General features: G+C 36.6%; 1 protein-coding gene across 3 annotated transcripts; it reads right to left on the bottom strand.

The window, feature by feature from the left end:
- Positions 1-640: 640 nt before the first annotated feature.
- Positions 641-15685, bottom strand: STARD6 (StAR related lipid transfer domain containing 6). 3 transcript variants are annotated; one of them, XM_010961345.3, is made up of 9 exons: positions 15503-15680; positions 14856-14915; positions 14151-14234; positions 12655-12748; positions 12405-12454; positions 10515-10641; positions 7353-7470; positions 5008-5101; positions 641-1163 (listed from the first exon to the last, which is right to left on the bottom strand). In XM_010961345.3, the coding sequence occupies exons 4-9, from the start codon at positions 12742-12744 to the stop codon at positions 965-967; spliced, it is 678 nt and encodes a 225-aa protein (XP_010959647.1). In that variant the 5' UTR covers positions 12745-12748; positions 14151-14234; positions 14856-14915; positions 15503-15680; the 3' UTR covers positions 641-964. The 3 variants fall into 3 exon arrangements, with proteins under 3 accessions (XP_010959647.1, XP_010959648.1, XP_010959646.1); XM_010961346.3 differs by having other exon boundaries at positions 10515-10581; positions 14856-15685; XM_010961344.3 differs by having other exon boundaries at positions 14856-15680.
- Positions 15686-15715: the final 30 nt, after the last annotated feature.

The following is a 15715-nucleotide window of genomic DNA, read 5'->3' on the forward strand; positions in this document are numbered from 1 at the left end:
TGGAAAATGGAAGATGAGTTCCCTGCTCAACCTTGTCAGTATCAAAGGGTGGAGCTGTCAAAGCACCACTGCCTGCTTCTGCAGGACAGCAATGAGGTGGGTGAAAGATGTCTCTCTGCTTTGCCCAGGGACACCATATGGTGGGGTAGTTACAGTCTTTAGGTTGATGTTTGGCTGGTGTTCTGTTTTAGGTCACACTTTTGTTTGTAGACATTTGTATGGTGAGGAGCAGCAGAGGAGCAGACTTATTCTTAAAGCCTCCCCCCTCTCTTTCTTTTCTGTACCTGCCTGTCAGCAGTGCCAGGAAGGAGATGTCTGCAGTGCCCACTCTGGGGTATATGGATGGCGATAAGGACACCCAGAGAACTCACTGCTATGTCATTCCTCAAGTCCCCAGGCCCTTGGCCAGTCTGCCTTCTTTCCACCTACGCTTGTCTGCTGCGTATGTGCAGGGTCTTCTCGCTTTATGATGGGGACTTGGGAGGAATGGGCTACTGCATTCTGGCCAGACCAGAAACTGATGCATGACTCATTCAATTTTAGATTCTAGTTATCAGTTGTCAAGCATTCTAGTGGAATTCTTTTCAATTTTTATGTTCATTTCCTTGCAGTTAACAATTTAAGCAGGAAGTGAAGGAAAAACAATTTAAAATATATTTTAATCTTTAATTAATGCTGACCTCTGACTATATGTGCTTTCTTTTTGATGCTTTTTGCAGAGCATTTTCCAGGGAAAAAAGCAAAAGATAAAAGTGCATTAAGAACACTTGTTATTTAACATTATTCTTATGTGAGATTAAAAACAATATTTAATGCTGTTCTCTTGTACAACTATGAGCTCTTATTTTCACAAAGTTCCTTCAGTAATTTGTTCAAGAATACTGTCTAGAATAGTGTAACAGTATTTATGTATATTGACTTAGAAGTAAATGGCAGGAACTGCCACACATGATTTTAAATGACCTCACTTCTTGAGGAATGATGAATGCCCATTATGATGACATCCACATCTTGATGGAATTTTGTGTGTCTTTATTCCATCTTTTGCATTGAGGATGAAGCTTACTAAATGGGAAGGCATGGTTGCTTCAATTATTGATGGGGCCAATCTTCCTCTCATTTCTGTCTGGACAAACATCACTAGTTTGGAATGTGCTGGGTTCCTGTAAACAAAGGAAGAGTTAAAAAAATAGAATTTTTAGGTTTATTTATTACATTTACAAATTTACAAGGAGCAGGAGTTTCCTTATCCATCACTGATTGCCCCCATTGTGCTTATGGCCAGTTAGTTACTGAGGGAAGGAAGGGAAACAAAAGACTGCATGCTCATAAATTTTTACATAAAAATATTAAGTAGTCAGACCATATCTTAAAGTCTTCATTTTAGTTATCTTTTCCTTTTTGTCATTTTATTGCCTTTTTAAAATTACAAAAGTAATGTATGCATATAAAAACTTAAACAGAACATTTTCATAATTATTTCACCTCAATCTATTACCTAGAGATAATCACTTATTTATAGTTTTGACTGTATCTTTTCAGATTATTGTCTATGGATATACAAAGATAGCACATGTATGTACATACATGTATATGTACCCTACTTACACACATGTACATTTTTGTTTTTATAAAAATGAGATATATTTATTTTTTTGGAACTAGTTTTTTTTCCTCTTAGTATGATATCTTGTGCATTTTTCTGTGTAAATCTGTATAAATCAGCTTAATTGCTTTTCATGACTACATATGATTATTTCATACTCTATTTATCCAGTTCTTTGTTGACTGTTATGAGGTTGTTTCTCATTTTTTGCCACTATAAAGAAATCTGCAATAAAGCATCTTTGTAATGTATCCATTTTCACTTCTATAAATGTTCACACTGAATTGCCAGGACAAAGTTGTCTGTGCATTTAACATTTTGAAATGTTATTTCCAAACTGTCTTCCAAGAAGACTGTAGTGTTTTATATTCTAACCCAGTAACCTTCAAAATAGAGTAGATGAAGACTTGCCAAGGTGTATGAGATGCTGAGTAACATTTAAGAGAATAAATATTCAAACCTCTAACTTCCATGTACCTTTTCCTTAAACTGATCTGAGAATACATCTCTAATGGAGATGCCAGCTTTTCCTTTCCCACCAGCCTGTTCACAACACCCTTCTATTGCTTTACAGAACAAAGGGATACCTGTTACCCCCTTTACTAACACTGAATGGTACCAAGGTGCTTTACTCTGGCATATAAAAATCTTTGAGATGCCAAAGGGAAAAATTAATCTATTGGAAGTGAGTTGAGAAAGAGAAAGACTGATGACTGGGTAATAAAACCTCACAAAATCATGTTGTCAATTCTTTGCTTTCAGTCAAATTTAAGGATCTAATTGAGCTGTCAGCTAATAGGTCATTAAAAACACTTTTTGATTATAGGTCACTATATAATTCAGAAGAATTTCAAGGGATTGAATGACAGTGCTAGAGTTATACTCTCCATTTTAACACACTTATTTATGTGACCAAAGTTTCTTATGCTTATGTTTATAAAAATACAAAATAGAAGTAGATTTAATAATAAACGCTGTTTCATTCTATTAGATGGAGTATCTAGATCAGAACTTTTTCCCATGAGTGTAACTGATAGAAGCATGGAGTCTGGAACCAGTCTGCATGGTTTGAAGCTAAGCTTTGCCATTATCTATGTGTAACCTTGAGAAAGCTACTTAATCTCTCTGGGTTTCCATTTCCTTTTCTGCAAGATGGGAATAGTAATATAACCTACTTCATGAGGTTATTGTGAGGATTAAATAAGTCAATATACGTAAATTTTAACAGTGTCACATAGAAGTAAGATATATTTATTTTTCTGGAACTAGTTTTATTTTCCTCTTCGTATGATATCTTGTGCTATTAATATATGCTTCCAATAACAATTTGTTTTATATTTAACAATTATGGGTGGGGAGGGTATAGCTGAAGTGGTAGAGTGCATGCTTAGCATACACAAAGTCCTGAGTTCAATCCCCAGTACCTCCTCTAAAGAAAAAGGTAAACCTAACAATTATGTACCCTATTTTGTAATATATTTTTTATTTTGATCAATGTGTAATAGTAACAACTTAACCCAGTACACACTATTTATTTTAACATTTAATACTTAGGGTCACAGGAAATAAAACAAATTTCAAAAATTAAGTATTTATTTTTGCAGAGGTATGGTAAAATAACTAATAAAAGAACCCAAAGCATAAAATATATTCTATTAGGATAAAATTATTATATTAAGGGAAAAAGAGTAAAAATACAAGGAGAAAAGGAGATGACATACAATCTGACTGTTAAAAGTGATACATATTGAAGCTGACAATGTAATGGCGGGTTTCAAGTTGTGATGATATTTAGACTCCACTGGATGCTCTTACAAGGGTGATATAACAATTTTTTGGAGTGTCAATGTTTAGAGTATGCTGGAAATTGCACCCTCTTAATATAATCCTATGAAAAATTTTAATATCAACTTAGATATGTGCAAGGTGGCATACAGTTTTACAAAATTCTCTTAGCAGGGGTATGAGGCTGACTGCTTCAGCAAATCACGTGTCTATTTTCTTACATCGCTCTCTAGCGGAGGTTAGAGTATTTTCAGTGTCTCAAATGGCTGGATGCACTAGCAGTTTGTATGGTCTTAAATCTCTATTTGAGTTTACTAGGGCTTTATACACTTAAGAAAGGCTTTCCAAGATTTACTGGAGAATACCTGTACTACAGATAACATGTTTTGACTTGTTTATAAATGTTGGTTGCCTAAAATGTTGCACTGCAAGGAAAGAGAAGGTACAAAAGTCACTTTTTTGTCAGTACCTTTCTCCAGCAGGATGCTAGGCAGAGTTCCCACCCTAGGTGGGATATCTAAATTAGAGCTTTTGTCTTATGTTTTCTTGCAGTGGAAAGAGAATGTTGACAAGGTGCACGAAGGGGACTTGCCGGTGAAACACACTTCAGGGTGCGTGGCTTCCCAACTAGAGTCCTTGCCATCAGCTGATTTACCTAGCTGACTTGGAGCAATAATTCTTTCCTTGTTTTGTTCTTTCCAGCTGTGGAGAATAAAGTCTTGGCCATGGATTCAAAAGTGATAGATGGTCACAAAGGCCATATCGTCATCATCATTATTACCATATTTGCATTGTCCATTAATGCAAATATCTGTGAATTCCTTTTAGTTCTCTAATTTAGAAGAGAAAATATTAAGGAACACAGGTCTAAATGTAATTTTATTTTTACTTCCTTCACATAAATATTTTCCTCATATCAAGAGGTTTTTATCTGACCAATATAAAGTTTACATCTGTTTTTATGTGCCAGTATCTTTTACTTAATAGAAAATCATTTAACAGAAGTTAAAATTTGAGGAAATTTGTGGAATATTAGTTGAATTAATGTACATGCATTTACAGAATATGTGTGTTATATGTTACTGTTTCATCCCTAGGCAGGCCACCTATAGGCAGTGACTCATCTTTAATTTCTCCAGCTCTCCCCTTATCTGAATTTACCTACTGGATGGCTCTTTCTGTAGTTATCTGTTCTCAGCAGGTAGTCCACTGGTAAGAATTTATTCTAAGGAAAGAATTTATTACATTTTTGATAAATGTAAGCATACTGTAATTCTAGAGAAATTTATTTTTAGTTTGCAAAAATTCCTTAATAATTCACAGAAGTGATTCTAATGGGGGAATATAAAAACATTAAGGTTAACGTTTAGGGGTGATGTTTGTGTATATAATGTGACTAGTGCCAGAAACCTCAAATCACACTTTATAAGGAATTAGCCATTCTGATTATACTTAAGACAAATATACTGAAAAGTTATTTTTAAAATTGTATTTAGGGGCAATTTTTTTCCCCAACAGAATATACCGGAACGTATTTCTGATGAGTTAGGAATCCTTTAGTTAACAAATCACAAATTGAACTAAAAAACTGTTTTAAAAAAGGAAATGACACTTACTCTTGCAGAGGTGAACACACACAGCCACAAGCATGGTTGTAACCACGGATGTAATTTGAAGATGGAGGATATGTGGGGAAATCCACGCTAGCAGCTATGTGATTTAAAAAAAATAAACTGAAATCAAATCTGTTTCACAAAGATGAAAAATTCCATTTCTAGTAGCATATTTTTAAAAATGTATGACATAGCATTTAATTTTATCAGCACTGACATCAGTTTTATACATATATGTATGTTTGCACATATGAATGTGTACACAGGCCAAAAATGAAAAAGTACCAGTATGAGCACTATTGTCCCCTCAAACTTTTTCATGCCAGTGTTCCTAAAGGTGCCGTTAACCTTTTACATACAGGAAAAACTGTTAAAGTATCATTTAATTACTTTTTGAGATTTGAAGCAAAAGCAGAAATATGAAGAAAAAAGCCTATTCTATTAGGATAGTGGGCTTATAGTCATTTTGTTCATTATTTTTAAAATAAAATATCTGATGTGGTTATTTGGTCTATCAATAAAGGTAGTTTAAATGCCCTTTTCTGCCAATTCCCTGTAGCTAACTTGAACATATAATTAAAAACCAGTAGATTTTGTTTTAGGAACTGTGCAGCGTAACTGCAAATTGCATGTGAATGTAGAAGGGAGGTGATTTGATTATGATTAAGTTTATGATAATTATATATACTCTTCCTAAAAATATTTTAAAAATCATGTCTATTTTGTGCAGCTGAATCCCGCCCTTGTTAGAGAATTTTCCTATATAATTTTAACATACGCAATCAATTCTGTGGGAAATACAATGTTAAGTGGTACCTTAGGACCAGCTTAGGAGACAAATGTGGTTGAATGAATTTTCCATTTTCATCACCTATTTCATTAGCTTACCAGAGCCTCTTATGTTGGCAAAACGATACTGCCAGAAGTGATATTAACATATTTTTCTCTGTTTAAAATATGGAGATTATATTTGTCTTTCTTCTAATTTTTTATATTCTACAAAGAAGTATGGGTCTTTTGTGAGGCATATAGTGTGGTAGTAGCACAGATTTTGGAAAATCAGAAAGACTTGAGCTGCTTATTAACTATGTTAACTTGATTTCTGTGAGCTTGTTTCCTCATGGATGAGATAATGCATGCAAAATATTTAGCTGTAAGCAAGGTACATAGTAAACTAAACAACAACAGAAACATTAAGAAGAAAACTAACAGTATTCATCAAAAAACTCAAAGAAAATTGCTTAAAGCAAATTCAGTAGTGATCACTGAATGATTACAAATATTTACTGTTTTAAATTCCATATTTCTTTTTTACCTTCCCTCTGACCACTAAAAATAAGATAGAAATGGACTGCTTTCATAACATAGAAAATAACAGATCTATGATTCAAATGGACAGTATTTTGTGTTGTAGGCAGTAAACAAATTTTTACATGCCCTCATTTAAAAATGAGACAACTAAATGACAACTGTATGAAACTACATAAGACAACTACGTGAAAGTGATGAACTCCAGCCCCCAGGGGTATGGGGTTTGAGTGCGTGTTATCAGCAGAGCTATGACTCAGTCCGGACTCTGAAATGTAAAGTCCTACAGACACAGCAGAGTAACGGCAGCTCGTTGAAAAATAATAATTAACAACACTTAACTGTCCCTCTCCCCAGGTAGTCTTCAGATAGGAAGAGTGAGACAGAGAAAACAGGGCTCTAGGCCACTGTCCTACCAAAGTCCCTTCACCATGAATTATCTTGAACTGTCTGAGTGCAAAGATTTGTGTAGTGTGAACTGTTTTAAGTGAATAATGCCAGTTAGGAAGTGGTTACACATTTGCATTTTACAGAATGACACATTTTTTTTGGGGGGAGGGCAGGTGGGTACGGATATATCAAGGCCTCTAGTTTTTAAAAGAAATATAAGCACATTTATGTAAAGAATCATCAAGTGAAATTTTCTTCAGGTGTTTTATCAGTTACTAGACAGACCCATTCTATGTAATTCAACTATAAATTGTATATCCAAAGATCCATTTTGTTTCCTAGTAGTTTTAAAATGTATGCTGTGCTGTTTTAGCCTGCAAGTGTCTGTCTATACTCACTGCTGCAGGGAATATGCTGTAAAAAGGCTAGTAGGTGCCACAATCATTGACTATGATGTAAATGGCACTTCCAGAATTGGGTAAACTTCAGGCTTATCTACATTATACATGTGTTTATTGGTCTCCCTAAATAAATACAAAAATAAGGAATTAATTGAAAATATTGTTTCCTCCAAACTGTGAGTTGAGAGAAAAAAAGTTATTAAGGACTCATAGTAGTTCCAAAGAGTAGGCAAAAATGCTTCAACTTACAGCTGATAATATCCATATTCCCTTCGCAGCACTTCAGATGCACTAAGTCGATAAAGTCTCGGGGGGAAATTGAGCCCATGGCAAAACTTTGTGTAATAGTATGACATATGAATGTTTCCTGAAACAAATTAAATCATGAAGATTGCAACAATTATTTAACATCTATTCTTTGTACTGTTCCTCAGAGAATTTCACGGCATAATGTTGGCAAAGGCAAAAATAAACGAGTGGGACTACTAAAACTTTAGCTTCTGCACAGCAAAATGAAAAGGCAGCTAACAGAATGGGAGATAATACTTGGAAATCATATATCTAATAAGGGATTAATAAAGTGCAAAAAATTCAGAAAGGAATCTTGATACTACCTACTCTTCAAATTTTTAGAAGAAGAAATTGAAACCTAAACATTAAATTACATGTAGAACTAGAGATACGTACAGAAATAGAACGCAGGTTTCGAGATTCCCAGTACAATGTGTATCTACTACTCCATACTGGCTGGATAATATATTCTGAAACATGTTGATTTAGCAGCCTGTGGCATAAAGCCTAAAATTAAAGACCAATACATGTGCTGCTTTGACATCTGGTAAAATTGGGAGGGTCCTGAATGGCCTAACTGCAAGTTCCTCTCCCCACTCCGTTCCCATAGATAAGAACCCTTGGCCAAACCACTGTCCTTTTCCGCAGGATCGGACACAGTTCTTACCTATTCCTGGATAGTGGCTTTCAGTCTCCTACTACCCTGCAGAATTATTCCAACAACCAATCAGATCCCCCTGCAGGAACCAGGGGTCACCTACACCTCTTGATACTACAAAACCTGCCGTGCGCAGGCCCTGGTCATTCACTCCGTTCCTGGGTGCAACTCCCACGTCACATGCGTGGCACAGTGTGCCCGTGCGAACTTAGCTAAGCGACTCCATTTTATTTGGCCAAGCAGCGTGTGGGGTGGAAACTGACACTGGCCCTCTCATGCAGGCACATGCCCTCGATAACAGCTGGCAGGGTCACAAGCAAATGCAAGTTCCTGATACAACTTCCCCAATAGCTCTTGTGATCAACAGTCTCCCCCACTTCCCAGGATCTTCCCCTGTGAGTCCTTTAGATAAGAACCCCCGTGGAGCTTACCAAAACCCTGCTCTTTTTGGTTCAAATTGATCAATCCCGACTTAGCCCAGGACTTAACTCCTAAGCATTCCACCCACAGACCCTAATAAAGGCATGTGCTGCAGGTCCTTTCTCTCAGTCTGCACCCTACCTTGACCTCCCAACGTGGGGCCCTTGAAGCATGCTGTATACTTCCTCCAGGGCCATCATAAACTTCTCTATTTCAGTTTCTCTTGTGGTCTTTTGTTGAACCTGGCTCACCGCTAGCACCCTGTGCTCCACTAACAAATGTTAATTTAACAAAGTCCTAACAGTCCTTTCCTGGGCTGTGATTAATGATTTATAAACTGCTGTTGATCTCATTTGTCTCGTGCTGGTGTTTCATGTTTGACCACTCCCAAAACCCTACAGCAGGACTCCCTCCCTCACCAACGGGGTGAGTGAGTCAATTAAAATGCACCCCTGGAAATGAATGCTACAAACGTTCAAAGGAAGGTTAAGATAATTCTTCTAGTGATGTAATGTGATTCAGAGATACTGTGGTATACTGGAAAAGGCATCAAATTTGGAATCAGGAGATCAGGTCTAAGTCCTGATTCTACCATGTACTGGCTGTGGTGACCTTGGGTGAATCACAAAATTTCTCTTAATCTGTTTTCAAGTTTTTTGATGCCAAGCCTAGTATTCTTTCCACTATTACAGCTGACTTGCAGCAACAGAAGAAATACCCGAATTGCTAATGAAACTGTATCATTAGTATCATACAATCATGAATGAAACAGTCCAATGTTTGGATTTTCATTTGTGACGGACCATGTTCAAATCCCAAGAGGGTCATGGACATGGATTCTTTGTGGGTAGGGACTTCAGGGCCTCTCTACAAGATAACACTGCTTTATCTTCCTGGGCTTTTCTACAACCTCTCCCCATCCCAAATTTTAAAATCAGTTTAATAAAAGGAGGTAAAGTTAACCTATAGAGTTATAAATAAATGATAAGGTGACAGCAGATATATAGGACATTTGTTTGTTTTTATGAGTGAAATGCAGCTTGGAGACTTGAAGAACCAACGACTTGGTGATCTGGAGTTTTACAAATGCAGTTGTTTGTAAAAATCATAAAGGTCTGCATTACTCCAACATTCACATTTACCACTGCTTTCTTATAAAATTATTAGCCAAAGAAGGACTCAATTTTTAAAAGCAGCTTACTGAGGTATAATTTACACACGATGAAGTCTAGCAGTCTTAATAAATGACAGACCTGTGCTGCACCGAAGTTCAGAATTCCTCACCCCGCTTCTTCTGTCTTCTTCCCATTTCTCCCTCTTTTTACCATGTATCAATCTTTCTCATTTCATTCATTTTTCCTGCTCTGGAGCTTTCACTCTACCCTCACCTCATACTGATCTTCTCTTCTCTCCCTTTCTGAGCCCTGTTTACCTCTTGCATTCCATTTTCTTTTCTCTCACCTCTGACTTTAACTTTCTACCCCATTACCTACATTTTTCTTTTCTCTTTGTTTTTATTCTCCCTCATCATCTCTGAGATAATGTGTTTGAAAGTGTTTCTATAACCACAACCGTCTTTATAATGTTATTTCGTATTTACTCTTTAAAAAAGTTTCATGCCATTTGTTCTTAAGCCCTTACGGTATGTGTCTGCAATGTTCCTGCTATCTAATGCATTATGACTAAGATAAATGTACTGACTTTCCATCAACAAGGCATACTTAATCTTTTTTTCCCACCTAATGGAGGAGGTAAATCCATGAGTTCAGTCCTCTCATAACCAAAGGCACACATCTACAAGAGAGCTGACCAGACTGAGAACGTGATATGCATTTAAAACAGAATAAAGCTAATTGGAATTGAACTCTTAACTAATGAGGAAGAGAGTTTTAAGCTTTTCATAAAGATTTTGACTCGATTTGAACCTATAAAATACAATGTCCATATATATGTGTGTATAGGTTTAATAAACTCAAATCACCAAGATATAAAACCAAAAGTGTATTAATACAGTAAAAGTCCAATATTAAACAACAAATTACCGAATCAATCTTTTGTACCATGTTGTACACTTTCAATGATTTGTCCCATGTAACTCTGTTTTCAGGTCTGTAGAGGAAATCAGATAGTCGAGATGTTGATTCTGGAATTACTCCTTCAACACGGTATCTATAGTTAACAAAATAAAGAAAATTCAAAATTTAGTAAGTTAGGTCTAAGTTGAAAATACAATGTATCATAGTATAAAGCAGACTAATGTAACAAATGATGTAGAGAAAACTTGAAGGTAATACCTGCAATTTAAGACACTAATATTCAATTGAAAGTAGCCAGGTTAATGTAAATATGCACTGTAATAATATAAATCTCAAAATTCTTTTTTTTAATAAATTTTGTTTGTTTCTACAGCTGTCTTTTTAAAGGGGCTACTTTTACTCAGAATTTTTCTAAACTGTTTCTCATAAACACTTACCTTCTGTATTTATCACAAACCAACAGTAATTGATGAGAAGTTTATGTGGTTAAGCAGTATCTTGTGGCCTTAATTTTTTTTTAAAGTGAAGTACAGTCGGTTTACAATGTTGTGTTAATTTCTTGTGTACAGCATAGTGACTCAGTTATACATACACATATTCCTTTTCATATGCTTTTTCATTATAGACTGTTGCAAGGTATTGAATACAGTTCCCTGTGCTATACAGAAGGACTTTGTTGTTTATTTATGTATAGCAGTTAGTACTGAAAATCTCGTGGCTTTAACTTCCAAGCTTTCTTTGATGCATAGGTTGCTGTCTACACTTGTTTGATCTCTAAGGCACCAAAAAACAATATCCAAAAGTTTATTCCCCTAGTGTGCTGGGGCTTGACCTTACCCACTCCCTGCTCGATCTATTTTTGAAAGTACCATTATTAGAATCATTAATTATTTAGATAACAAAGGTAGGGATTATCTCCCTGATAATTATTAAAATGAATAGGAGAAAGACTACCAGCTTTGTCCTATAGTAAAAAACTGGATTGAAACACAAGACAGATAATTTTAGTCAGATGAAAAAAAAAAGAGCAAAAAAAGCACTGAAAAGGAGTGGATTCCCCTTACCCAAAAAAGGAATAAAATTTGGTTTTCTCAATAACATATGATGATCTGATGGCATTAATGTGATATCATAAACAATAAATGAAACTCTTAAAAATAAGGTTAAAAATGCCAGCACAATTTCCCTTAGTGTACTTGTATTTGAAACAACAGGATAAGCAAAAATATCCTTAAAAGTAGCTTACAGAGAAAAAAAGGACACAAATGAACTTACCTACAAAACAGCAACAGTCTCACAGACATAGAGAACAAATGGTTACCAGGGGACAAAGAGGGCAGGAAGGAATAAATTGGGAATTCGAAATCTGCACCTCTTGGGGAGGGATGGAAATGTTAGCGATCTTGATTGTGGTGGTGGTCTCACTGGTGTATATATCTGTCAAAATTCATCAAATTGTACATCTGAAATATGTGTAGTTTACTATACAGGAATCATACCACAATAAAGGTGTTTTAAAAAAAGCAGCTTACAGAAAAAGCTGCATATGTTAGCAAGAGCAATATATTGAGGAAATAAACTGTAAGTGGTTCATTTAATGGAAAGGTGAAGTGTTTAAAAGACCACAAAATACTGTTACCAAGAAAATACCAATCTATTTTTATAGTAATTATTTCTTGAAGTATAAATTTCCTATCTTAGTGAATTATTCACTAGAAGTAATTTTTTTTTTCTGATTGTCTTCAGGTTTGAAAATTAGATGGTACATACTGCTCTATTTTATTAATATCAGATTTCAGTCAAGTGACTTTATAATTAATTTCTATTTTCTGATCACTATCAAATAATGCTTTATAGTTAAAGAAGCAGCATTGAACTCAAAGCAACTGTACTCACAGATTTCCATGGAATTTTTTAGAAGCCTTGCTGGAAACAGTTATCTTTTTCTCAAAGGGGAATAAAAATCCACATATAAATTAGCTGTCAGATACAGAAAAAATGAATAAAAAACAAAAACAAAAAATAAAACAAAAGTAAAAACTTTTTTTTTTTGGTTTGTAAAATAAAAATATTTTTTAAAATGTCTTTACAATGAATTGTTTCTCATTAAAAAACAAACTCTCGAAACATATTTAACTTTTCTTACTGAAGTCTTAATCACTTTCCAGCCCGATGTATCTTGATAGTAACCTAAAATTTCTTGAGTAGTTTGTTGGGCAAATGCTTGATAGTCCATTTACCTGCAAAGTTTTAAAAACAAATGATTGGTAAGAATGCAATCATACCAAAAAAAGGTAAATGCTGTACTACATTTTAATACTATTTCTATAATGCCTGTCATATAGCAACGAATAATAATTAATTTTTGAATGCATACTTAGATGAAACTCCTCCTTTTTATTCATAGTCTTTCAAATGAGAAAATGTGATATAGTACAAAGTAGGCTTTGGAGTCAAAGAGACCTGGGTCAGTTCCTGTCTCTGCCCCTGACTGATTGTGAAGCATGTTATTTAATATTTCTTTTTTCCCATTTTCTCAAGTTGTAAAACTGGGATAATATCTAACTCTGTATAACAGATATGAGGATTAAATGAAATAAGGCACTTAAATGTCTTTGCCTGGCACATAATAGTTATTCAATAAATCACTAGTATTTCTAACAGCCAAATCATGCTTCCTTTCTCTTGTAAAGCATCATAATCTGTTGATCATGTGTTACTAAGAATTCATCTTTTTAAAGTGAGAGGCAGGGGCATGAAACGATCTGACCCCTGGCTTCCTCTCCAAAGACAACTCCTACCTGTCTCCTTCTCTCCCACTTAGCTCCAAACACATTCACCTCCTGGCTCTTCCTTAAATACAACCAAGTAACTTCCAACCTCAGGGTTTTTGCACTTGCTATTCTCTCTGCTTGTAACATTCTTCCCCAGTATGTTCACATAACTGACTCTTCTTCATTGTTGTCTTTGCTTAAATGTTACCTCTTCAGAGAGGATCAATTCAATTCAAACACATTTACTGAATCCTTGCTAGGTATGAGGTATTGTGGTAGGTGTGGCAAAACAGTTGAGTAAGAAACTGTTTCTGCTTTGAATGAGCTCAGGAGGCTGGAGTCCCAGTGGTCCTTTGGCCAACATCCAGCTTTCAGTTAGGGAAGCTGTATGGTACAGAGCTGGATTTAAAACTTGGCTTTGCCACTCACCACCAGCTTTATCATTTTGGGTGAACAGCTTACCCCTCGAATTTCAATTTTCACTTCTATAGGTTGGGGATAGTAATACCTATGTCATCGTGTCATGATAAGGATTAACTGAGTTAATACACGTAAAAGTGATTGAAAGAGTATCAGGCCCCTTCTCGGTAATCAAAAAGTTAAGTTTCTTTTCTTAAAATGGACACATTTAAATCTACCTTTAAAAAAAACTCTCTCAAGAGCTGCCTCAAAAAAACCTTCCTAAAGTTTAATTATCAGCACATGTCTTCCTTAGCTTTTACCTAAAGGCCTTTAGATTGGATCATAAATCTATTTTCTCTTGTTTAGTTCCCCAGCAAGGCACAGCTAGTTAACACCTATATTTGAAAAGCATTAGTAAGTAAACCATTAAAATTCCTCTTTCCTAGTAGACTCTTGGTTTCTTTACCTTTCCTAGTAGATCTAGTCCAGAATTTCAATAACTATCGGGAGTCTTCTCCAAATCCTCGTGGAGATCTTCATATCTCTCAACCTGAGAAGGAACAAAGTGGAAGTAGAATTATTTTGATCCATGAATTAGTTCTATGTATTTGATAATTTCCTCATTAGTTTCTCATCGTCCTCTAATTACATTTTATGTCGTCATTAGGAAACATCTGCTATATGATTCCTCGACAAAAGAAAAAGAGAAAGGTTGAAAATACTGTTTATGAAAAGAACCTTTAAGAAATCATCTTTAAAAAGAACACACTAAAAAGACACTTAGTTGGAACATGGATTTAAAAAAGTCTAAATTTTTAAGCTCATGCCATTAATAATCCTTGGCTCCAGGTTCCTGACCTGGGCTTCTCCCAGCATACATAACACAGCTCTTTATTTCCTATCAGCAAGATACTTGATTCTGACTGATCAAGAAACTGCAGATTTCTGGAACATACCAGTAGAATTTAAACTTCCTGCAGGGACGTTGTCTTACTCATTTGCAAATCACTAGCACCACTTACTGCCACCAAAAAAATGTAACTTAACTAAATCTTGTAACTTCTGGACTTTCTCATTTGCTAAGAAAAAGAAAAGGGAAGGTTAAGCTTAGTGGGCTAGAGAAGGTGAAGAGAAGAAAAGAGCAAACAGCAAGACTACAGTTATATATTACCTGGTGATGGAACATCGGATGAACTGGAACATATTCAGAAGTTGTAATGGTCAAGGATATCTTCACCCACAGGGTCAGTGGAAAAAAAACATAAACCAATATTGAGATGGCATCTTTTTCTGATACACCACTTGGTTGAAACCGGATTCTTCGCACCTCACATCCTGTCTCAGCTTTGTAGACAGGTTCACACATGTTGTTAAGCGGGTCTTTACATCTATTTGTATGATCTCCCTCTTTCTGGGCTACCTGACGGGGTCCCTAGTCCGTGCTGGGTCACTGCCATGCTTCCCTGGGAATCAAGGTCCCCAAGGAGTTTGTTAAATCCCATCCCTGACCACACTCCCTCCTGCAATCCCGCGTCTGCTTTCAGTGTGAGGGGCCGGCTGGAAGCCCCGGAGGACCGGGCTCAGAGGTGGGACCGGGAAGGCACTGACGAGGGAGGAGGAAAAAAGTGGTCGTGGTAGCTGCTCCCTCGTTCCCCCCCCCCCCCCACAGCCGGCGGAAATGCTTCTTATCCTGGATGGGGGTGCTCTGAAAGCCGGGAGGGCGCGCGTGCTGGAAGGACGGCTGTGGGGCCGGCTCTCAGCGACCGAAACGGCAGCCGCCCGCGCGCCCAAGACCCCTTCCCCAGCCCGTCCCCTCACAAAGTCCCGGAAACTTGGCCGAAGGAAGCTCAGCCTGTCTTCTGCGCCGACCGGCCGCGAAGAACCGTGAACAAAGCGGGGACAGTGGGCAGGGCAGCGACGTGGACTTAGCCCACGAACTCCCCACCCCAGAATAACCAGGAGGAGACACTACACTTCCAAGCTCGGAGAGCGCCCTAACGGCCCGCCGCGCCTGCGTCCCCTCCGACCCCG

This window comes from Camelus bactrianus, chromosome 30, assembly GCF_048773025.1.
Source record: "Camelus bactrianus isolate YW-2024 breed Bactrian camel chromosome 30, ASM4877302v1, whole genome shotgun sequence".
NCBI lineage: Eukaryota > Metazoa > Chordata > Mammalia > Artiodactyla > Camelidae > Camelus > Camelus bactrianus.

What these genes read in the sequence shown, in the direction of transcription:
- STARD6 (XM_010961345.3), bottom strand. Translation starts at nt 12,744, where the DNA reads ATGGACTATCAAGCATTTGCCCAACAAACTACTCAAGAAATTTTAGGT. An exon ending in GGAAAGTGATTAAGACTTCA is followed by an intron (nt 12,455 to 12,654) that starts GTAAGAAAAGTT and finishes TTCCCCTTTGAG; the next exon opens with AAAAAGATAACTGTTTCCAG. An exon ending in AAAAAATTCCATGGAAATCT is followed by an intron (nt 10,642 to 12,404) that starts GTGAGTACAGTT and finishes TGTTAACTATAG; the next exon opens with ATACCGTGTTGAAGGAGTAA.